The sequence below is a fragment of the Lissotriton helveticus genome, chromosome 8 (assembly GCF_964261635.1).
Source record: "Lissotriton helveticus chromosome 8, aLisHel1.1, whole genome shotgun sequence".
Lineage (NCBI taxonomy): Eukaryota > Metazoa > Chordata > Amphibia > Caudata > Salamandridae > Lissotriton > Lissotriton helveticus.
Genome location: NC_136069.1, coordinates 1,337,257,372 through 1,337,281,498, shown reverse-complemented (window position 1 = coordinate 1,337,281,498; position 24,127 = coordinate 1,337,257,372). Strand labels below are relative to the sequence as shown.

Here is a 24,127-nt window from a genome sequence, read left to right as displayed (position 1 = left end):
GGGAACAGTCCAGCCCGAACTGAACAAGCATCCTGGGACCGGTTTTGGATTCATAATCCTCATCAGCCAGGCTATCTTGAATCCAGTGGCCAAGTGAGCCACGTCTGAGCATACCCTGCCAACTTAGGGCGAACAAAGCGATACAAAAGGGGATGATGGACGGAGCGTTTGAGCAAATCAAACACTCACCCCCAGTCAACTGATCTGGGTTTAATCCATCACCATTCTTTAGCCCCCTCAGCCACCCCAGTTCAGACATGGCCATATGCAAATCAGTCTGACCCTGTACCTCATGGGAACAGTCCAGCCCGAACTGCCAAGCCATGTCTTCCCTGGACCGGAAACAAGCATCCTGGGACCGGTTTCGGATTCATAATCCTCATCAGCCAGGCTATCTTGAATCCAGTGGCCAAGTGAGCAAGGGACTCACGTCTGAGCATACCCTGCCAACTTAGGGCGAACAAAGCGATATTGTTCAACTGCCCCCTCTTGAAACCATGATGGACTGGAAGACATTAAAGGGCACCACCTGCATGGACCACGGAGATAAGGGCACCATCAGCAGGGACCCAGGAGGGAAAAGTACCACCAGCAGGGACAAAAGAGTTATTCGCCCCACCTGCCGGGATCCTAGAGATAATGGCCTCAACAGGGACTGAGAAGGTAAGACACGATTAGCAGGGACCCAGGTGGTAAAGAAATGAAATGGTTACTTACCAGTAGGAGTAGTTTTGCAGCCTGAATAGTTTTCTGGATTCACATGCTGTGCATTATTACGCCATCTAGCGACTGGCTCCGGAATGGTCTCCTGTTTTTTTTGGGGGGTGGGTGTAGTCGACTACTATTTGATGGCATGTTCGTCCCCTGCATGACGTCAGACAGCACCCGGATGTCCCTGTATGTAGTTGCCATCTTCAGATTCATTTTCCTGGTATAGAGTTACCGACTGTTTGCTTTGTAAGTCTGCTTTCGTCTCCCCACCTGATTACAATTGTCTCCCATTTCTGGGGAGTTGGTGGGTCGTATGTAAATCCAGAAAACTCCTCAGGCTGCAAAACTACCCCTACTGGTACGCACCCACATCGTTTTGCAGCCTGAATCCTTTTCTGGATTCACATGCGGTGCATTAGATTATGTAGTGGTGTCCACTCCTTTGAGTTGGTTAGGGTAAAATAAGGAAGAACTTGCAAACAGCTGTTGCAATACTCTTTGTCCTACTTGTGCTTCCTTATTCATTTATATGTTCACACGGTAATGATTTGCAAATGTGGGAGGGGAGGCCCATGATGCTGCAGCGCAGATTGAGTCTATGAGCAGGTTTGCATGGAATGCTATGGTTGCACTCTTTTTGCTTGTGGGATGTACTTTGAGCCGTGCTGCAACTGTCTTTCCTGCTACTGAGTAGCAGTTTTGTATTGTCTTTACCATCCATCGTGCAATTATTCCGTTTGTTACTAGTGAACTTTTAGTTGGTCCTTCGTATGACACGAACAATTGGTTTCCTTTGCGAAACTGTTTTCTTACAAGTAGTATATTAAAGCCCTCCTTACATCCAGGGTATGTAGGGCTCTCTCCATTTGTGTTTGTGGTTGCTGGAAGAATACTGGTAGTTGAATGCTTTGGTTGACATGGAAGATGCTCACTATCTTGGGTAAAAACTGTGGGTTTGGACCAAGAACAACTTTTTCCTTGTGCATTTGCATGTATGGTTCCTGAATTGTTAACACTTGAAGTTCACTCACTCTCAGGAGTGATGTGATGGTAATTAGGAATGCTGTTTTAAGAGTAATAGTTTGTAGATTAGCCTCATGCATAGGTTCAAAATGTTTTGTCATCAACTGCGACAGTACAGTGTTTAGGCTCGGCATAGGTGCCGGTGCTGCTCTTGGGGGTGCAATTCTCTTTGAACCCTCTAAGAATCTCTTGATTACAGCTAAGGAAAATAGACTGTTAACTGATGTACATCTGGTGTCTGCTAACAGGGCTGTCAGGTGAACCGGACAGTTTATCTCACTATCCAACAGGTGGGTGAGGTATGTTAGAAGTTTTATGACTTGTCTTTGTTTCCATGGTCTTATTTTCTGTGCACCAGCGGAGATATCTTATCCATTTTACTGCATAGCATTGTCTTGTGGTAGGTTTCCTTGCCTTTTTAAGTATTTCCACAATTCTAGTTCAAGGGGCTGCACACACCCATTCTAAGTATATGTTATGTATTGAAAACAGTTATTGACAGACAGAAAATTATTTGTAGCGGCAACTAAAGAAGCATTGGCAGAGCCAACAGGTCTCACATTGTGGACCACTTGGCAGTGCCCATGCTTTTTGTGGATGCTTTAGTCTTGGTGAAAAAGTGAAATACTTTTTCCTAATAATGTGCAGCATCGTCAAAAAGGAGAAACAAACATTTCCAATGCAATAGGGCTTGCATTTACGAGCGGTTGTGTTAGTGGCATTGTAAATAATGCCTTTTATTTATGTGTTGTTTTTAAAACATAAATAAATGGCATTGTCATTTACAATGCCAATAGCTTAAACTCTTGCAAATGCGAAACCTATTGCACTGCAAATGCGTGTGGATCCCGCACTATATACAATTTTTTTTAAATATTAGGAGAGAGCATGTCCAGCCTGCAACAGCAGGCAGGACAAAGCTATTTGAGAAGATAGTGCTCAGAGGCTGTAATGTAATTAAAGCCTTCCAAGTAACAACACAGATAACAGGGGATGTCCTCATAGGAGGTTACAAAATAAGACAAGGTGGTACTAAGGAGCGACTTCTAAGCCTATTGACCAATTAAAAGCCATTAGTTTACAGCGAACAATGACACAAGCCAATGAAAAATAGGGGTAGAGAGTGGGCGGAGTTTCAAGTCTATACCTGAATACAGCATGCCTCGCAGAGCAGCACACTCACTGCCCAGGCTCGATCTAAAAGAGAAAAAAGGTGCAATGATGCGACTGCTACTGGTGGTTGAGTCATGCCGCCGGCACACATATGCATGGATACATTGTACACATGCATCACAATGCGTGTGGGCCAATGGAATGATGTGGGCGCCATTTCCCTTGATTTTTTGTTTACCAATCTAAAACGGTGTACCCCACTTGGATAAATACAAATTTAAGATTTCATGGGAAAGAACAAAATTAGAACAAAAAGGGGCATATATGGGTGGGATGCAATGGAAGAACAGGTGAGAAACAGGGAAAAGCAATATACGAGGAGAAAGTAATACAGCGAGCAGAGAGGAAACAATGTAGAAAAGACCGCAAGGGGAAAAGCACACAAGGCTGAGAGATTAGCAGGTGATATGCATATGAGGGAGCAAGCAACATGGCACAGTTAAGAGAGGTACACAAGACTTTACAGCATTCGTGTGAGAGCAGTGTGGTGTATTTGCTGTGGGAAGCACAGAAGTAGCGACCTGGAGAACAAATCCCCTCTCGAATGCTTAACTAAAAAATATGAAAAGTTCCCTGATAGGGAGCACCGGGAGGATACAAGTTAGCCAATCAAAGATATGGTAAAAAGACAATGTTCAGGAAAGAGAAAAACAGAAGATGGACAAGCTGAGAAAAAGAAACCATTGAATAAGAAGCAAGCAAATGAGAAATGGTAAACAACTGTCAGGCTGTAATCCCCATGTACATTTTTGGCAATGCCCACAATAGGTTGTTCGCCTAACCTTAAAATGTCAGCCGTACAGCCACTGATGCAGAACCTGCTGGAAAGTATGCGCCAAACATCTGGCGCTCATATTTACTGACTAGCTGAAAAATCTAAGGCCTCATTAAATGGCACCAACATATGCAAGCCCATCCTGCCCCCTTTCAGGTCTCTTCTTTCCATTGGGTGTGAATGTCGGAAATGTTGAAATCACCTGAGAGTGATCATGCTCTAGGTATGAAAAGCTGGGTGCAGCTTGGAGAGGAGAGAGATCTGTTTGTGCAGGAGATCATGATGCCCTAGCTCCTCTTGCCAAAATCCTCAATCAACTGACTTTCCTGGATAAGCAATTCTCAAAATGTTCATTTGCTGAAAAAAACTCTCGAGCTTTATTCTAGAAACATCTCCTGGAATAGGCCTGTGGAGCTGAAAGTATACCGGCGTACTCTTATAGTGTTCACATGCTGAATAAAGTCCATAAAGACTCTAAAAACGCCAAAATAAACGTACTTTGACGCATTTGGCGCCCTTAACTATGCTCTACCTACGACCTTCAAAAACAACAAACCTACCTCCTTGCAGAGACTTTTTTAGAAGCCTTATCAGATGGGGCAGATAAAAAAAGCCACAAACAACAAGCACAACCCCCAGCAACATGGAAACCTAGGCCACACACTCATGTGTGGGAAAGAAAAACTGTGCAGGTTAAACTGTATATGAAATAGTGCAGTAATGAAGAGGACAGAAATGTTTGGGTTATCTTTTCTTTCTTCCCCTCCAAATTATACTGTTTTTGTCCCTTGATTACATAAGACATACTTTTCGTTGAAGATTATCCCTTGCAGAGCTACTGCTATATTGGTAATTCAAAACCATGACAAAACAAGAAGAAAAAAAAGGAAATACATGAATCTTATCTTGTGTAATGCAATCTGGTGCTTAAATAAGCGCTCCAATGTCCTCGGGACGATTTTGTGCTATATATGTATACATTTTTAAAGCACTATCACTACCAGCATTGACCGTGTCAGATTGCTTTTTTTTTTTTTAAATTAAAGAAATAGTACTTGAAACAGTGTGAGCAACAGATGGCCACTGGACGGAGACCAATTCAACTTAATCTGTACTTGGTCTATGCATCACCGAAAGAAAAGGAAATGACGCATGTCAAGCACTGCTCAACTAGAAGGCAGCAAAGAAGAGTGACAACGATGCAAATGAATAGTAGGCAATGGATGGGCCCATTATAGAACACATAAGTATCGCAAGCAAAAGTGCATGTACTAACGCATGCTCATGCAGGCTCGACCTAAAAATCATCTACTTTCCAAACATGGAAACACACAGTTTCTTTTAGTTCGTTCTATGCACACACTGAGAATTTACATTTGTATTCCGAACATTATTTCTTAGCGTTTGACCCGGATAGTGAAGATTGCCAGGAATTTGGTGCAATTAAAGTAAAACACATTACCAACTAAAATGTCTTACCCAAATTAGGTCTTAAATACTCTTCAACACAACACCATTTCCCCAATCTGAAAACTCCTTGACCCAAACTGTCAAAGAATACTTAATATCTGTGAGTACACTGCTGAGAAAGTGTGCCTAAATTCACTAACTGAGAAATTAGTTGTCTTATTGAGACAACAGGTAGTCAGTATTCTTTACAAAAATACCTAATCCAAGTCTTACAGGACTATGCAACCTTCTATAGCTTCCCTTCTACGGGACGAACCAGGCCTGCACACACGAATTTGCAACAGAAGCGTCAGCATGGATGGAAATCCATTCTGCATGCATGAGATTGCGGAGGTTGCAGGACCTGGAGCAAGAGTTCAGTGCTACAAAAATGTGCTTAGATAGTGTTTGTGAAGTTTTCAGAACATATGCTGGATGTCAACTCATGGATGATAGCATTGCTTAAGCAGAAGCAGTGACTATTTGAAGAAAATAATTTCAGCCAACTTTTGTACCGGAACATCTCCATTTTAATTTCAATCATTGCTGCTTTCAAGAAATACTCTAAGGAAAGACTTATTGATTACCATCTATCAAGAATGATGCAAAATAGCTGAAGCATGCAAGAAGCGTGATTTAATTGATAACAAACTGGCATCATCTGATAATACACCTTGCCCTAATTATAACACTATTTATAATTAACACTTCAGAAGAACACATAGGGGAAAATATTAACATTTACATTATTAAGGGAGTGGCATTAACTTTTTTTCCAAACCCACATGGACTTTGTGGTAAAGAGGTTTAGAATTCACCAGGTTAGGCAATTTACTAATACAAGCACACTTTGTATTATACCCATATTTTATGTCCTCGCTTTTGTACGTATACAAAAAAAATCTGGGCTCAAATCTGATCTCCCACAAGTACATTTCCACAAATAACTAAAAGATTCCAAAGTGGGAACAATTCTCCAATATGCCCAAGCCTACTTCTATTAATGTGTAATTCTATCATACAAATCCCTGTTTATCACATTTTTTTTATTTAAACCTCTCCTAAACAGGTCAGATGTATTCATAAATAAAAATAAGTAATCAATTGTAGTCAAATATAAAACACATTGGCAATGTACGATACAATTACTAAAGAGCAAACAATTCAAAAACGTATCAAAACTGCTTTATTTGCTAATTATCTTACACAACAGTGATGTGCAAAAGCTTAAATTAATTGCTTTTTGATGGCCAAAAGCTTAAATAAATTGCTTTTTATTGCTTCGCTGTGCAACCAGCTATTAGAAGTGCACTGGGACATTACAGTAAAGTGAAGATACCTCCCAGAAGAGTGGGGATGATATTCTGAAAAACATTAATATGCAGCTCATGCCACAGTCCATCACTTGTAGCATAGTTTGAAATTGTAACAAAAAAGTCGATAATAGTTGACACGGACAAAAGGTAAAAAAATGGATTGCATGGTTCTATGCCACACCGGACACTTTGCGTTAGAAAACGAGACACCTCACTGATGTGTTAATTTTTGCTTTCAGACATTTCAAGACAACAAATTTGCTCAAATTAAGTAAACATCTCAAACTACAAGAATTCAGGAAAAGCATTTATCAGCAGAGGGAAATACAAACATAAAATTCTAAAATGGAATAGAAAAATCGGTGGAATGACTGTTCGTGGAAACATTCTCATCAATTTGGGTTTACATCAAATAAATTGTTCTCAAAGCAGGAGCTATTTTAAAGAGACGGGGAGACTTGAAACAATATTTCTTCTCCCAAAGCATCTCCCTGCTTTGTGAACAAAAAAAGAAAATCTGAAAATGAAGTTTCAGAACGTAACCGGCATGTCCTGAATAATGGAGGTACGTTTTTTCTTACAGGAAGTGTTTAAAAATGTCTTATTTTTGCCAATGCAATATTCTCAGTTTCACACAATCAATTTAATTCTGGGATTTATTAAGGACAGTTATAATGAAATGGTGTGCAGGTTTCCATGTAAAAAACAAGGGATTCCATATGTATCAATGTGTAAAAATGTCCAAGCAGCTATACAAATACATGTATTCACAGGGTAAGCAAAACAGCCATACATAACAAATACATCATTAAATCAGGTCACATATAAAATATATAAATTAATGTGAGTTACAATACTAATTGGCCCGATTCTTCTCAAGCACCATCATTATAAAATAGTTTAGTAATATACAGAGCAGTAATTGTCTGATTAAAACTGACAACCAATTAATAATATAGTTTATCAAGTTACCCTTGTGTAACTTGATCATAGCACATTGGCTGCCCGCAAACATACATGACTACTTTATTTTCTGACGATCTGATTATTGGAACTGAACCGACATTCTCAGAGTACCGCTGGTTCATTGTTTAACACTAAAACATACAACAACGATGGTTGGACTACATTGTGAAAATCCAACGGTGCTCAAGACCGACTAAACATTTTTTTACTTGAATCTTATAATACTTGACGAAATATATAAAGGGAAGTGCCGTCTGTACTGCTTTTCAGATAGAGAAGTAAAACAACTGAAAATTATGAACACAGTCAAAGGCAACTGGCCAATTCTAATCAGTAAATGTAAAAGCTGCTTACAACCAGTATATGGCTTTAATTGAGTCATGCGAGTCGTCATGGTGACAAAGATGTATTCTTTTAGAGAGGTAATCTAAGAGTATTATCAGCAGAGTTCTGAAGCGTGTCATTCTAATAGAAAATCATAATAAAACAAAGGTGTGCACTAAATACAGTCTAAGTGTGTGGCTTACAGTACCAAAATCTGCATGTTAACATTAAATAATGTACACTTTTCTCCTGTTAAATTCAAGCGGGTTTGAGCTACCAAAATGTAATCACGGGCAAGATATTTAAAGCGCCTCCTAATTGCCGGATGAATGAACTACCACCCACCTCAGAATTAGGGTCACCCCTGCCCTCCCCAAACAGGTCTCACCTTCAGCACTGGTGTCAAGTATTCTGCTACATCCAGAGCTCTGGACTTTACTGTATTAAACACGTTCTGCATCCTGATTCCGCACAGCAGAAAGGCGTGCACCTAAAAATGAAGAAAAACGGTGTATAGGTTCAACCCCATCATTTTTCGAACACCCATTCTCCTCCTAAATACCCACCAACTCTGAGCGTTGCTAAGGGAGTCCGAGTCCCTCAACTTTACTATGACTTATGCACACCATGCATCCTCTCCAACCATGTTATAAACAGCCGTGTGTGTCCTGTGATCTCCACCCAATCGAGTGATCGTGGGTCCTCCGAGCCCCCTTCCCTCGTGTAGGAATCTCAATGACCATCTGGTAAATGTCTGTCAGTAACCACTCATCACTGTAAAATCTAAGGTGCCCAACCCACTTTCCCTCTACGAAAGCAAAAGCCTGTCACTCGCGTGGGTGGCGTTCTGTTACTTTAAAATGCTAAGCATTAATACGATTATATATAGTTAACACACTGTCCGTCCTGTTCCCTGGCGTGTCACCTACTGGGACTTTCTCAAATGCAGTTCCTTCTATAGGAGCGCGGCTCAGTACTTTTACCAGTCACATTTCCATGAGAGTTGGATCAGTCGCAACCCTCAGTTAGTGTCCAGACCCCACACTCCTTCCCCCGCCTAGTGCGACCCTCACCTCCTCAGCACTCAGCCGCTGTCTCAGCAACTCCACGCCCCTTTCCCCTGCACTTCACGTGATCCAGTCGCTTCCGCAATTATTCTCCGCGCATGCGCTCTGCAGGGTATAGCTCTCTCGGTCTCGGCGGGCCAGTGTAAGGAGCATAAAAAGAGGACAAGCCGTTTATGGTTTATTTATTTATTTATACGTTTTTATATAGCGCGGACTTTACCCGAAGGTGTCAGAGCGCTTCACAATAGGAACAGAACTGATACATGAGAACATTACAAGTGAACAAATTACAAAAGCAAACTTACATTACATGAGGCAAAAGTGACAATCGTGAGCAAACAAAATACAAGAGGTAGCAAACCGTGCATTGCAGGAGGAAAAAGTGACATGTGTGCAGGTTAAAAAAGCGTACAAAGTACAAGTAGAGGTATAATACTGCAATAAATGGAGGACACTCAAACACAAGAACAAACGTTACGTAGGCAATGGTGGCACTTGAGCAGCAAGTATCGAAAGCAAACAAAATGTAAGAGGTAGCAAACAGTGTGTTACAAGAGAAAAGTGACGTGCATGTTACAAAAGAGTACCAAACAGGTAAAAGGTTAATACTGCAATACATGACAGACTCTCAAACCACAAGAACACACTGGGAAGGCACTTCCATAGTCATGGAGAATGCGATTTTATATAGCGCAAACTTTACCCGTAGGTGTCAGAGCGCTTTACATAAGAACCAGTTGCAAAACATAAGGACTTAGGATTACATGCGTTACATCAAAAATACAAACAGAAAAAATTGCAAATGTACAAGATGCAAAGACACATAAGGAAGAGATACTAACAGAAAGAGAAATTGCAGATGTACAAATAGTAGAGTCACTCAAGGAAGAGATACACATTGATATACTATAAGAGTCACATAGGAATGGTAGAGAGTACAAAGGTCTACAGCATATACTAGTGATTAGAGTTATCTCTATATACATAGGGAAGTGTTACGGATGGATATACTCTAAGAGTCACATAGGAAGGGTAGAGAGTACAAAGGTCTACTGCATATACTAGTGATTAGAGTTATCTCTATATACATAGGGAAGGGATACGAATGGATATACTCTAAGAGTCACATAGGAATGGTAGCGAGTACAAAGGTCTACTGCATATACTAGTGATTAGTTATCTCTATATACATAGGAAAGGGATACGAATGGATATACTCTGAGTCACATAGGAACGGTAGAGAGTACAAAGGTCTACTACATATACTAGTGCTAATTAATGTTTTTCTAATGCTAGTGTCCCGCTCCTCTCTTGGTCGAGAAAAACGAACAAATGCCACTCATTTAAATCTAAAACTCACATATTCAATATGATATTGTGTATAACTCAACGAATCTGAAAGACAGCCTGCTTTAAGCCCTTTCACTGCCTAGGTCTGGCAGCATATCAATTTTCTATTAGTCACATGTAGCATGGATAACACCTCAAACTTAGCCCAACCGTAGAAAAGTGACCTAGGTTCATGTTCACGTGTAGGTAACTTCACTAGAATGAGCTGGCTGGTGGAGGGGGTGTTGATGGGGGGGGAGGGGAGGGGGGAGGCCTACCTTACTAAAACCTGGTAAGGATTAACACGCGGCCATGATGGTCAGTGCAAAAAATGTGTTTTCAAGTGCGCAGTCTAGTGGCTCGTCGATTTTCTTTGTTTACAGCGTAGCGCGCATGCGTATGCAGATGACGCGTGTCGCCTCGTGTCCTCACAGTGAAAAGGGAAGTAGACTAGTTGCTCAGTGCTGATGCGGCTGCATTCAACAGGGCGTTCACATTGAACGCCAGGTCATCGCTATATGTTAGCGCATGACTTGCGCCAGGAGTGTGTCTGATGGCAGAAAATTGTTAGTACTGAGGTATGTTCAGACCACGTCTTCATTTCTGCATAAAAGTCTGCGAGGTTCTGCCTTATTAAAATCTTTCGGTATGTCTGCGTGTTGTGAATGAACGTTTTCCTCTTGTAGCTTTTCCCCGCTTACAGTGTTTTTCATAGATATATAAGGTGATGGGGAGACTAATCCTCTGAATTTTTTCACACATCCGTCTCCTCTGTTCCCAAATGTTGGCATGTAAGCAAATAGGTTTGGCGACACCTTTGCTCTCTTATATATCCAGCGTAAATCTGCCCACTGCACGTCTTGACTGTGTGTCCAGAACATGTTACAATTGCTATACCATTAAAACATGGGGTTCTACAACCCATGGGAAAACACCCTTTTCTAATTTCTTTATATGTGACCCATACAGTTGCCTATTATACAGAAAAGTGGACAGAACTCCGCTGTAATAATTATAGTTGTGTTCTTTCGTCCTATCCCGCTGCTACTGGAGCCTGTAGCCTAGGGCGAAGGCAGGTCAGGTCACAGCATAATTTTAGCTGCTATTTAAAGGATGAGAAAACAAAATGTGCCTTTTCTTTCTTCTGTGTTGGTTTTCTAGCTCTAAATTGTTAAGTAAAAAGAAGACGTTAATAACAACACATGCATTAGGTACTGGTGTTCGTGGTGGTATTGGTGGTATTGGTATTGGTATTGTGGTGGTGGTGGAAAGACACATTTAGTATGCCTGAACTTAGAATGTTAAAATAAATCTTTTAGTGAAGGTGATTTTTACATTGTTTGAAAATTATACTTTCAGAAAGTAGGTATTTTCTTACCTAACCATCCAGCCTGCCTCTGCTAGGGTGTGTATTGCATGTCTGGTTTGTGAGTGACAGGAGGGTTTGGGCTCCAGCAGTCTGATGAGTCAGGGTTGAGCTGAATAGGACCTTGGCTGAATAGAGAGTAGGGGGAGGAGATTCCTTTCAGCTACCTAGGCCAGGTCTACTTTCAACAATGCTGTCACCACCTCCTGCCAGGAAGCTGCATCAGTGAGGACAGAACTGGTTTTGGCCAGGTACAGACACTCTCTGCCATCAGAGAACAAAGTATAAATATTGGGGTCCAGACCCCAAGACTTAAGATCACTTCTGGGAATCAAGAGGAACCTTTGCCAGGAGAGGAACCAAGGAAGCTGAAAGTTTTGACTGCCCCTGGACCATTGTGCTATTTTCTGGGGTTGGCCTGGAGTGGTTACTTATTTGCCAAGGAAAGAAGAAGGAATTTTTAATTAACTTTCATAATCTTGAAGAAGAATCGCCAAGGGCTTGAAGTGTGCTTTCCTCCTGCTGAAGTCACAGGGATACAAGACTTCACCACCAGTTCCTCTCTGAATTTCCTTGTTGGGAATTCTGTCTGCAGAAGCCTGTGTATTGTTTGGAGCTGGAAGCGCGACGCAACAAGCAGAAGCGTGTCGCCGCCGCAGCTGTTAGTTGTCGCATCACTGGAGAAGCATGTCGCCACCGCAAAGGTCACCGTCGCATCACCGGAGAAGCGTTTCGCAGGGCCTGTCGCGGCTCAGAAGTTCCTGAGTCGCCGCACGGCTGTTGGGCGGGCACACATCAACTTCACGTCGTCGCACCGTATCAAAGACGCCATCTTGTCGCATCGCACCGGATCGTCGCATCGCATTGAGGTGCCATCTTGTCACATTGGAACCGGAACGCAATACGAGATCATCGCATCACCTTCTCTCCGTTACGGAACAGACGCTTCGCCTACTTTGCGCAAGCATTGAGGAACAGACGCATCGCCTCCCCCGAAGCAAGGAACAGCCGCATCGTGCTCCCTGCAAAACTTTTGCTTATCTTGCTTTACGCATCCAAAGGTACTTTGGGAGAAACGTGTCCCATTTACCATCACCTTTGAACTAAGCTACTTTTATCATTTAAAAGTCATTTTCCTAATACTGTATTGTGTTAAGTCTATATAAAGAAGAATTATTTTTATAAAACCTGTATGGTGTCCATCTGTAGTGTTTTTACTGTATGTGTTCACAAATGCTTTAATACACTTCCTCTGAGATAAGCGCTCGTGCCAAGCTACCACAGGGTTGAGCAGGGGTTATTTAAGAGTGTAGCCCCCTTACCCTTACAAGAAGCAAGGGTCCCTATTTGGACAAAGGTGCAAACCATTGCCAACTAGAGACCCCCAGTTCTAACAGTAACCATGCAAAAGGGAACACTTTCCTACAGTTAAATATCTTGTCTGATTTCTACAAAGCTTATAAAATTCTCAGCTCTCCCTAATTTACATATTGGGTTATTTCTAAGTTGTTTCAAACGGAGACTGAGACGGAGCTCACCTTGTGGACGCCTGACGCCCTGGGTCCCTTGTTTTGTCGCCTTCCCTTGCTGGGAGCCCTGTTTGCCTCCACTCTTCCCAGTTGCCGTTCCCCCCCGCCACAGGCCACCAGGCGCAGCCGCAGAGCGGGGGGAACTTAGCTCGGAATACTACATCACCCAGGAGCCCTCATCTTGGTCACGCCCCCAAACGCGCCCGGAGGCGCTTGAAAAAGGTGTCTCATCTCCCGCCTCGCTGGACGCGCCGGGCTGAGCCGTCTGTGGCCGTCAGAGGCCAGTGGAGGCTGGGCTGGGCCACCCCTCTTGGACCCCGCATGGAACATTGACCAGGTGACATTGACTTATTTTGCATCAATCGGTTTATATACACTCCAATTGTTGGACTTTGTGTCTATTGCTGTGGTAAAGTTTATAATTCCCCAAGGGTAAACTATGCCCCGTCGTAAGGATATCGGGGGATCACTACCGTCTACACCCTGTGGGGGAAGTATTATTGGTCCATTAGATGGCTTCTTCACCAGGGCAGTGACTGCCCTAGAACGAGAAATAGCAATAACAGAGGAAAGGTTATCTTCTGAATTCCTCAGTGCCAAAAGATCTTCTTTGGGTAACATCATGAGCAGTGTAACTCCTGAGAGGAGAGCAAGCCAACGCCTCATAGACCTAGGATTACCAGAAAGTAGCACTATTTCAGAAGACCATAGCATCATTGCACTGGGGAACAGTATACAGGATAGCATTACCCGTAAAGATGACAGAACACAGGGTAACACACCACCCATAAAGACAAAAGTTTGCCCTTCTCCAGAGATAATTTCCACCAGACACAAACAAATGGAAAAGAAAATGGTGTGGGGGCGGGAAGAAAGGCAATCAGGCAAAGATCCCTAAGCTCACGGCCAAAAAGATTAACCCCCCAGGTGCACACTGCCAAACACAAGCTACTGTCCAGCCTATTAGCAACCAAGTCCTGCCCAACCCTAAGCACCATCTCCTGCCCAAACGATTACCACTGACTGCTCAGGAAGGAGGTAGCCTGATTGGACAAGTAGAACAGCTAGTAAAGTTTTTAACTCTCCCCCTCATTGAGAGACTTAGAGTGGTTAGTGTACATTTAGAAAAGTTACAGCAAATCACCATAGATAACAACCACTTGCTTCAAGAGATAGTGGGTAGTAAAAGGTCTTCAGGTTTTGAGCAACCGCCAAGCAGAGGGAATGGTACCAACAAATTATCCACACCCAACATCTGTCAACCCCCCACGGCGCCACCTAGTGGAAATTTAGATATGAGGGACATAAGAAGAGTGGACAAGAAGGGTAGCCCTAAAAACACTGGTGGCCGCTGTAGTTTATTGGAAGTTCCTAACCCCCCCCCCCCCAGAAGAGGGCCCTCATTCGGTACGACAGCCCAACGGGCCCACACAGTTTACCAGGAGAGCCCAAGGCCTGGGTAATCATTCCATTCTGCACTTGCCCCCCCCCAGAGCACCCCACTTGTAATAATATTAGGGAATGTTCCACCTTTGCCCTTGGGGGGGAGGGAGGACACTTTGCGCAGATTAAAAACAAAGTCAACCACTGGTTAGCAAATAACACCGTAAGTGGCCAAAATATAGGACACAATATAATTATGGCACGTCGAGTAGCTTGGCTGGGGCGTACCAGGAAATGTAGAGAAGGGGACTGCATAGTAGTAAATTTTAACAGCACGATACCAGTTGAAAATATTTTGAAGGAAGCAGAGACATACACTGGTCAGAGGGGACAAGGCATAGAAATCTTACCTCTGGGATTCTTCTATGGGCCAGTGCAAGATCATGTCAGTTACAACAGAAACAGGATGCATCATAACACGCTCCGAAAAGGAACAGAAGGATGGGACACAATACCATCAGGTCATTCAGGGGACAATCGAGGGGTGGTATGGAAACTATCTCACAAATGGAGGTCTTAATGAATGTGACTGACTGAGGGAACCCGCTGCCAATTTGTCCTCCTTCTTTGGCCCGGGCCCTCAGTCAGACTGGCCGGTACCATCAAGGGGTAGCACTGCATTAACTGCTGCCATTACAACAGATGATATTGGTTCTTCGGGTCGTATAGTAACTCATGGAGAATGTGAGGATCTCATTACCAGATTACCGCGGCCTGGCTCACAGGGCGCAAGTTCAAGGGTGGATTTAGACGGTAACCCAGTATATAACATCTTGTCGTGGAACATAGCGGGGATTGCAAGTAAGATCTCGGACCCTTTATGGGTGCAGTCTGTAAAGCACTATTCTATCATCTGTCTCCAGGAGACATGGGCAACTGACAGTAACATCGCACTGGAGGGCTATAAGTCATTTTGTGTACCGGCAACAAGCTCCAGAAGTGGGCGGGCTTCGGGAGGTCTGGTTATCTTTTTTTCCCTGGCACTAAGATATAGTGTTAGGGTCCTCCCATCTGCCAAGAAAAACTTCCAGGCCATTATGTTGGGGAAAGAAGAGAACAGCATGTGCGTGATCAATTTTTATAACGTAAACAGCCAGGGTGAGGACTATAGGATCTCTGAATTGCACAACTTTATTATCCAGTGTCGGGGAGCGCTCAGAAGGAATCTGCTACTTGTTGGGGATTTTAATGCCCACTTATGTGGTGACCCCATGTTACATACTATAGCAAACAAGGGTTGTTCCTTGTTTCCGGGACTCCATTTTGAACATACAACCCAGGGTAGTGCACTGAACCACCTACTAGATGAGCAAGACCTCCTGTTTTCCATGAACATCGCCCCACCGATGACAATACAAAAATAACCCACTCCTGTCTGGTTTTCAATAGTGATCACAACCCAGTTTGTGTCCTGTTAGGAGGGAATCTTATGAAAAAAACAAAAAAGGTCAACACCGCAAGAGATAACGTGCTGCAACCCATTAATGGCGGGCGACGCATAAAATGGAACAAGGTGATACCGACCGAATTCCATGAAAAACTGATAAAGGACTGTGATAAGGATTTTCTATCCTGTCTCAGTCCCAATTCTGAGAGTGAAGGAGTCCTTTCAGCCTTTGAGAATATTGCCCGAAATGTAGGAAAGATGCTGGAGGTACGGGGGGGGGGGTAAAACCATATTGGATAAACCTAAATGGTTCTGCCACAACTGCTCGAAAGCAGCCAGAGATCTGAAAGAAGCCCTTAAAACTCTTCCCCGGGATAAAGTTTTGATCAGCTCACTCCGATTAACTTATAAAAAGGCGCTAACAAAAAGGAAGCCCAAACTGAAAAACGCGCTATGGGAGGAACTTTTAAACCCCTTGACCCTATCCAATAGTTCTAGATTCTGGTGTACAATTAACCAATCACCACTAGCACCATTAGGGATCACTGAAGTGGGGTCAAACATCACGGAGAGTGAGTGGGTGAATCACTTTTCTACCATCTTTGAGGATAAAAATGTACAACCAGCATCCTCATACGAGAGGCCTGGGCAGGACATCGTGGTATTTTCAGTAGGTGAACTGACGGAAGGAATAAGTAAACTCTCCAACAAAAAGGCCCCAGGCCCAGACGGCATCCCTCCTGACCTTTACAAATCAGACCCTACTTTCTGGGCCCCAATTCTTACCGCTATGGGAAATGCCGCCGCAAAAAATGGTTGTCCAGCTTCATGGGGTCTTTCAACAATAGTCCCTGTATTTAAAAAGGGAGATCGTAACTGTATCTTAAATTACAGGCCTATCTCCCTGTTAGATTCCATCATAAAAGTACTAGGGGGCGTTATCCTGAAGAGGCTGTCCACTTGGGCAGAGGAGAAGGAGATCATCTCCGACATACAATATGGGTTCCGTGTAGGGCACTCCACCATGGCCCAGTGCCTCAATCTCTACCTAATCCTGGGAAAATACACCATCGCACGACCTGGAACTGTTTACATGGCCTTCATGGACCTTTCCTCGGCTTTTGACTGTGTCAACCGGGGAAAGTTGTGGCAGTCCATGGAGGCCATGGGTGTAGAGCAACATCTGGTGAATTTCCTAATGGACTTACACAGCGACACAAAGGCTAACGTCAGATATACCCGGGATCTTAAGGTCACTCGAAATTTTAGAACTAGCCGGGGGGTCAGGCAAGGGTGCATCCTGGCCCCCTTTCTTTTTAATTTATATACCAACGACTTAGAAGACACACTGGTTAAGACGGGGGCGTACTACCCGTATGTGGGACGACGGGGTCTGCCAGTTCTTCTGTATGCCGACGACGCCGTCCTCTTAGCCCGCACCCCGAAAGGTCTACAAATATTTTTGGACGCCTTTTATAGATTTACGTTATCACGAGATCTACATATAAACAACACCAAATCCCATGTGTTGCAGGTGAGAAAGGCAGCTAGAAAACAGTATCCATTCAGGGTAAATGGAACCAGGGTCCCCTCATGTACCACATTTTCTTATCTGGGGGTACTTTTAGACCAACAGTTGAACTGGGTTGCACAGCTGAATAGGAAAAGGGGAGAAGTGACTAGGGCCAACGCTGCGCTTTTCGATTTCGCAGCCAGAATGGGCAATAGACCGGTGGCGGCTATGCTAAAGGCCTATCGCTCCAAGAGTATCGCAATAGCCACTTATGGGAGCGAACTATGGGGATACAGTAACCACGAGGGTCTCCAAGTCGCTGAAAATACATTTTTAAAACAACTCCTGTCCGTCCCTCAGGGAACTCCGAATACATCAGTGCACGAAGAAACGGGTATGCCCTTCATCAGTGACACTTTGTCACTGCGTCCCCTTATGTTCTGGATGCAATGTTGGCTCAACAAACATCTCGGGCTAACACATAGCTTGCTAAAAGAAACCCTGAGGCTCGAACATATGTCCAAAATACCTTGGCTGAGATATCTTAGAGATAGTTTCGGCAAAGAGGGGCGACCGGACCTATTTGTAAATCCATCTGGAATATCGAGGACAGATCTTGCAAGTATAAAACAGTCATTCATTACAGACTGGACAGAGAAGAAAGAGATTTGTTGAAGCCCAGCGTGCGCCTCCATCTGATGTTGATAACCTCGCCTGTAGAGGAGCAGTACTTACTCTGGCCATTACCAGCATATGAGCGATTTCTTTTAATAAGGTTCAGGTTTAACTTGTTTCATTTTTTATTGGCAGTCCCTAGGGGGTGTCATAAGGGGATGGTGTTAGCACCCTGTGGCTGCGACAACCTGTCTCCACAGGATTTGCTTCACTTCATGTTTTATTGTAAATACTATGAATTCCCCAGGGCTTTTTATCTTAAACGTATTTTAAAAAGGATGAATTGTGTACAAGCCCGTCCTGCGCTATTTTATCTACAAATGTTAAACCCAGAAAGTATTCCTCATGTGGCTGGTTTTTTAAAATGTACTATGAAATATAGGAAAAGTTTGGATATGTAAGACTGTCAAGAATAAACCCCCGTGTCTTCTGCCCCCCTTTTTGATTATCTAATAGCCGAATATTTATGTTACGAATAGCCGGCTTTTAAAAAATTGTAACTTGTCTTGTGTATTTTTATCTGAAAGTTTGGATTGCTAATTTTAAGGACATGTGAACTTTTATGGTTTTTGTACAAAAAAACGAATAAAGTACTTTTTGAATTGAATTTGAAGTTGTAGAATCCTGTTGTGCCTTTCCATGCTGCCCCAATAGCATTGTCCTGTTATTGCGTTTTCGTAATATGTCAAGTGTTCATGATCGTTTAGCGCCAGCAGTGTTGAGACAGTTCTTGTGATTTGTCAGGACAATCACTATCTATATTTACATGCCTGGGTGCAGCATTTAAAAGGAAAGAACAAGTCCTGTTTTTGTCTTATTTGGAGAGTTCCTCAAAAGAACAAACCCATTCTGTCTTTCCTTCATCCTCAGTCTAACTCTATTTCTCACACGACCCATCTCTGAAGCAGGGACTCTAAAAGATATTGCTATAACTAAGGCACTGTAAATTTGATTAACTTATTTTCAATTCCTGCCCTTTGAACTCTCCAAAAGAATATTCCTTGTGTGTGCTCTTTGAATTTGGTGTAAAATAATTTGGTTTCTGGGAAATGGTTCTGTTTTCCTAAATGTCAATTCTTCTCTGTTTTCAGTAAGCAAGTGTAACATGCATTGGAACTAAGAATGGTCCTAATAAGCTTTCTTCATGGTTTTGGGCTGCAAAAAATGACTCTTATGTGAAGGTAAGTATAATGATAAGATCACTGATAAAATTAAGTACTGACATTGATCCTCCTGTGCGTTGCTTTTTTTTGTTCAGTCTTTTAACAGGTAAAATCTATTATTAAATAGGCTTTGTCTTGTTTTGCTAGTTAATCACACCCCTGCAAACATAGCTCACTATGTAAAGCATTATATGCTGTAGCTGTATATAATCCTCCAAGCCACAGTTTTGATTATTGATTACTGTCATATTGTTGATAATAAGTATGCAACAAACACGCAGAATTTTGCATTGTAATACTGTTTTTTAACTGTTTTCTTTTGTTAGAGGAGCTAGGTATTGGCTCTGGAGTAGTGTGTAGTGACTACTCAGATTCCCTTCCCTGTATCCTATTTCATGTCCAAGACCCCACGGATTAGTCATTGGTTTTGGTGAGAGCAGATAGAGCCAGGGCATCTTTCTCCTACTTGATATCAAAGTACATGAAGGTTTTCTATGTATATTATTCCTCAAGTGGGGGAAAGTTCATGAGAACTACTTTACTTCAGAAAAAATACTTGCAGTTAAAATCAGTACTGTTTTTTAGGTCTCGTCCTATTCCATTCCGCAAGGAATGAATAGGACGAGACTATTGGGGCTAAACTAAGAGCTAAACTAAGCTCTCAAAAAATGCGGATTTCCAGAAGTGCATGTGGTCTCGTGAACGCGCTTCTATCCGCCTGCCTCGCATCACCACATTAAAGCCATTTGTTGCTTGTTCACACTTATTTCACAGCAGCGAGGCCGTGCGTGCTTCAAAGGGATCTCCTCTCCTCTCCCCCGCCCCACTCACCAGCCACGTCACAAACCACCATTTGTTGTGCCTCGCATCGTCGCATCAGACTTCAAAGGCTAACGCTCGGGCTTAAATCCTTCTCTTTCCCCTCATTAACAGGCTTATCTCGCCTGCTTTCCTAGTTATTTGTACTTGTTTGCTCCTGTAATGTACCGTTTGCTACCTCTTGTATTTTGTTTGCTCACAATTGTCACTTTTAGCTCATGTAACTTAACGTTTGCTTTTGTAATTTGTTCACTTGTAATTTTCTCCTCATGTACATTGATGTTCCAATTATGAAGAGCTCTGACACCGGGTAAAGTCCGCGCTATAGAAAAACGCATAAATAACACAGCATGTAAGTATTCACAACACGGGCTAATGGCCAGCTCAATAAGCGCTGCTGCTCGGCCGCCCAGCACAGCTAATAAAAACCATCACCTTCCCCCCCCAACACCCCAATTGTACCAGCACCCCCATCTACAACCACATGGTGCCAGGGCGCATTGAAACATCACAGCTCTGCATCGTTGCCCCATCTGCCTGCACCTCAAAGCTCATGGCTGTGGGGCATCTATTCTGGTTTAAAAACGCCCCCTTCACTCGTCCTCTCTTTTCCTTTCACTCCCTCCCCTCTAAAGAACCAACACGGTGCCGCAGTTTACTTTATCTGGCATGCATTTGCGTTGCTTATGTTTTTTCTCAGGATCCCCACCACTGTTTTTTTTTGGTCCCACTCTGGAACAGACCGTGCCCGACCCCCGCCCTGTCCTCCCATCGCCCGCCGAACTGCATCCCAACCCAAACGGCCTCAGAAGGATGAAAGGCCCCTGCTGCGACCACCCCCTTAATGTAATGTCTCTCCTGCAAGCACCGCCCTCCTCCCGCGCACCGCCGACCGCCCCCCCCATTCCTCCACCTCCAGTAAAACTCCGCATCCCAGGACCCCACCAGCGCCCCTCCTGTACCCATCCCCTTTCCGCCTCCTCCCGAGCCATGCGACCCCCCCCCACCTCCCTCACACATCCAAACTGCGAGCCCAACTCCGCCCCACTGAAACCTCAGGCCCACTCTCCCCAATAAGCCCCCCCAGCACCTCGACCACGGCAAACAGCCTCCATCCTCACTGACTGGCGACCAAACCGCACCCCACCCACCCTGCGTGCCGCAGCCCCATCTACAACCGCATAGTGCCAGGGCGCATTGAAACATCACAGCACTGCATCGTTGCCCCATCTGCCTGCACCTCAAAGCTCACGGCTGTGGGGCATCCATTCTGGTTTAAAAACGCCCCCTTCACTCGTCCTCTCTTTTCCTTTCACTCCCTCCCCTCTAAAGAACTGACACGGTGCCGCAGTTTACTTTATCTGGCATGCATTTGCGTTGCTTATGTTTTTTCTCGGGATCCCCACCACTGGTTTTTTTGGTCCCACTCTGGAACAGACCGTGCACGACCCCCGCCCTGTCCTCCCATCGCCCGACGAACTGCACCCCAACCCAAACGGCTTCAGAAGGATGAAAGGCCCCTGCTGCGACCACCCCCTTAATTTAATGTCTCTCCTGCAAGCACCCCCCTCCTCCCGTGCACCGCCGACTGCCCCCCCCCCCATTCCTCCACCTCCATTAAAACTCCGCATCCCAGGACGCCACCCCCAACCAGCGCCCCTCCTGTACCCATCCCCTTTCGCCTCCTCCCGAGCCATGCGACCCCCCCACCTCCCTCACCCATCCAAACTGCGAGCCCAACTCCGCCCCACTGAAACCTCAGGCCCACTCTCCCCAATTAGCCCCCCCAGCACCTCGACCACGGCAAACAGCCTCCATCCTCACTGACTGGCGACCGAACCGCCCCCCCACCCACCCTGCGTGCCGCAGCAAGGTCCGTCAGGTGGCCCTCGGCCCCATCCCCGGGCGGAACCGCAACCTATCTGCCCCGTTGAACAGCACACCCTCCACTCCTGGTCCCCCTGGCCACGCTCCCTCCATGCCTTCTTTTATTTTATTCTATTTATTGTCGAGGGTAATTGTCTGTGCGGCACCCCTGCATCCATCGCCCTCGACCATCCTGCATCCTCCACTGCAATCCCCCCTTCCCAACAGCGCCCGACCCCACGCCATGTGTGTGTGTGGGGGGGGGTGGGAGGGGGGTTCCAGCGCCCGCAGAACTACACTCCAACCGGCCCCAGAAGGATGAAAGGCCCCTGCATGACGACCACCCAATTCATGCAAATCTCCCTTCCCGCAAGCCACCCCCCTTGCTCCTGCGCACCGCCGTCCCCCAACCACTCTACCGCTCTACCACCCTCACTCTACCGCCCTCACTCTACCGCCCTCACTCTACCGCCCTCACTCTACCACTCTACCACCCTCACGCCCTAACTTTACCGCCCTCACTCTACCACTCTACCGCCCTCATGCCCTCACTCTACCGCCCTCACTCTACCACGCTACTGCCCTCACGCTACCGCCCTCACTCTACCGCCCTCACTCTACCGCCCTCACTCTACCGCCCTCACTCTACTGGCCACACTCTACAGCCCTCACTCTACCACTCTACAGCCCTCACTCTACCACTCTACCGCCCTCGCTCTACCGCCCTCACTCTACCGCCCTCTCTACCGCCCTCACTCGACCACTCTACTGCCCCCACTCTACCGCCCTCATTCTACCACTCTAGCGCCCTCACTCTACCGCCCTCACTCTACCGCCCTCACTCTACTGCCCTCATGCCCTCACTCTACCGCCCTCACTCGACCACTCTACCACCCTCACTCTATCGCCCTCACTCTACCGCCCTCACTCTACCACTCTACCGCCCTCACTCTACCACTCTACCGCCCTCACTCTACCACTCTCACTCTACCACTCTACCGCCCTCACTCTACCGCCCTCACTCTACAGCCCTCACTCCCTCACTCTACTGCCCTCACTCTACCACTCTACCGCCCTCACTCCCTCACTCTGCCGCCCTCACTCTACCACCCTCACTCCTTCACTCTACCGCACTCACTCTACCACTCTACTGCCCTCACTACTGCCCTCACTTTACCACACTCACTCTACCGCACTCACTCTACCACTCTCACGCCCTCACTCTAACACCCTCACTCTACCGCCCTCACTCCTTCACTCTACCGCACTCACTCTACCACTCTCACTACTGCCCTCACTTTACCGCACTCACTCTACCGCACTCACTCTACCACTCTACCGCCCTCACTCTACTGCCCTCATGCCCTCACTCTACCACCCTCACTCTACCACTCTACTGCCCTCACGCTACCGTCCTCACCCTACCGCCCTCACTCTATTGGCCACACTCTACCGCCCTCACTCTACCACTCTACCGCCCTCACTCTACCACTCTACTGCCCTCGGTCTACCGCCCTCACTCTACCACTCTACCGCCCTCACTCTACCACTCTACCGCCCTCACTCTACCGCCCTCATGCCCTCACTCTACCGCCCTCACTCTACCACTCTACTGCCCTCATGCTACTGTCCTCACTCTACCGCCCTCACTCTACCGCCCTCACTCTACCGCCCTCACTCTACCGCCCTCACTCTACCGCCCTCACTCTACCGCCCTCACTCTACCGCCCTCGCTCTACCGCCCTCACTTTACCGCCCTCCCTCTACCACTCTACCGTCCTCACTCTACCACTCTACCGCCCTCACTCTACCACTCTACCGCCCCCACTCTACCACCCTCACGCTACCGCCCTCACTCTACCACTCTACTGCCCTCACTCTACCGCACTCACTCTACCACTCTACCGCCCTCACTCTACCACTCTACCGCCCTCACTCTACTGCCCTCACCCCCTCACTCTACTGCCCTCACGCCCTCACTCTACCGCCCTCACTCTACCGCCCTCACTCCCTCACTCTACCGCCCTCACTACCACTCTACTGCCCTCACTCTACTGCCCTCACTCCCTGACTCTGCCGCCCTCACTCTACCGCCCTCACTCTACCGCCATCCCTCTACAAATCTACCGCCCTCACTCTACTGCCCTCACTCTACTGCCCTCACTCTACCGCCCTCACTCTACCGCCCTCACTCTACCGCCCTCACTCTACCGCCCTCACTCTACCGCCCTCA

General features: G+C 45.5%; 2 protein-coding genes across 3 annotated transcripts in view; one reads left to right on the top strand and one right to left on the bottom strand.

Moving 5' to 3' along the window:
- ATG3 (autophagy related 3) overlaps positions 1-8,940 on the bottom strand; it is a 185,580-nt gene extending 176,640 nt beyond the window's left edge. The window contains exons 1-2 of the mRNA XM_078658316.1: positions 8,811-8,940; positions 8,126-8,227 (exon numbers count right to left, since the gene is read on the bottom strand). Coding sequence (XP_078514442.1) covers positions 8,126-8,197 — 72 coding nt within the window. The 5' untranslated portion in view covers positions 8,198-8,227; positions 8,811-8,940. The remainder of the gene's footprint in view (positions 1-8,125; positions 8,228-8,810) is intronic.
- A 1,600-nt stretch (positions 8,941-10,540) lies between these two features.
- Positions 10,541-24,127, top strand: part of SLC35A5 (solute carrier family 35 member A5) — a 155,880-nt gene continuing 142,293 nt past the window's right edge. Inside the window, exons 1-2 of one of the 2 annotated variants that reach the window (XM_078658314.1) lie at positions 10,541-10,711; positions 19,138-19,227. The gene's annotated coding sequence lies outside the window, so the exon portion shown is untranslated. The remainder of the gene's footprint in view (positions 10,712-19,137; positions 19,228-24,127) is intronic. The other variant, XM_078658315.1, reaches the window with a different exon arrangement.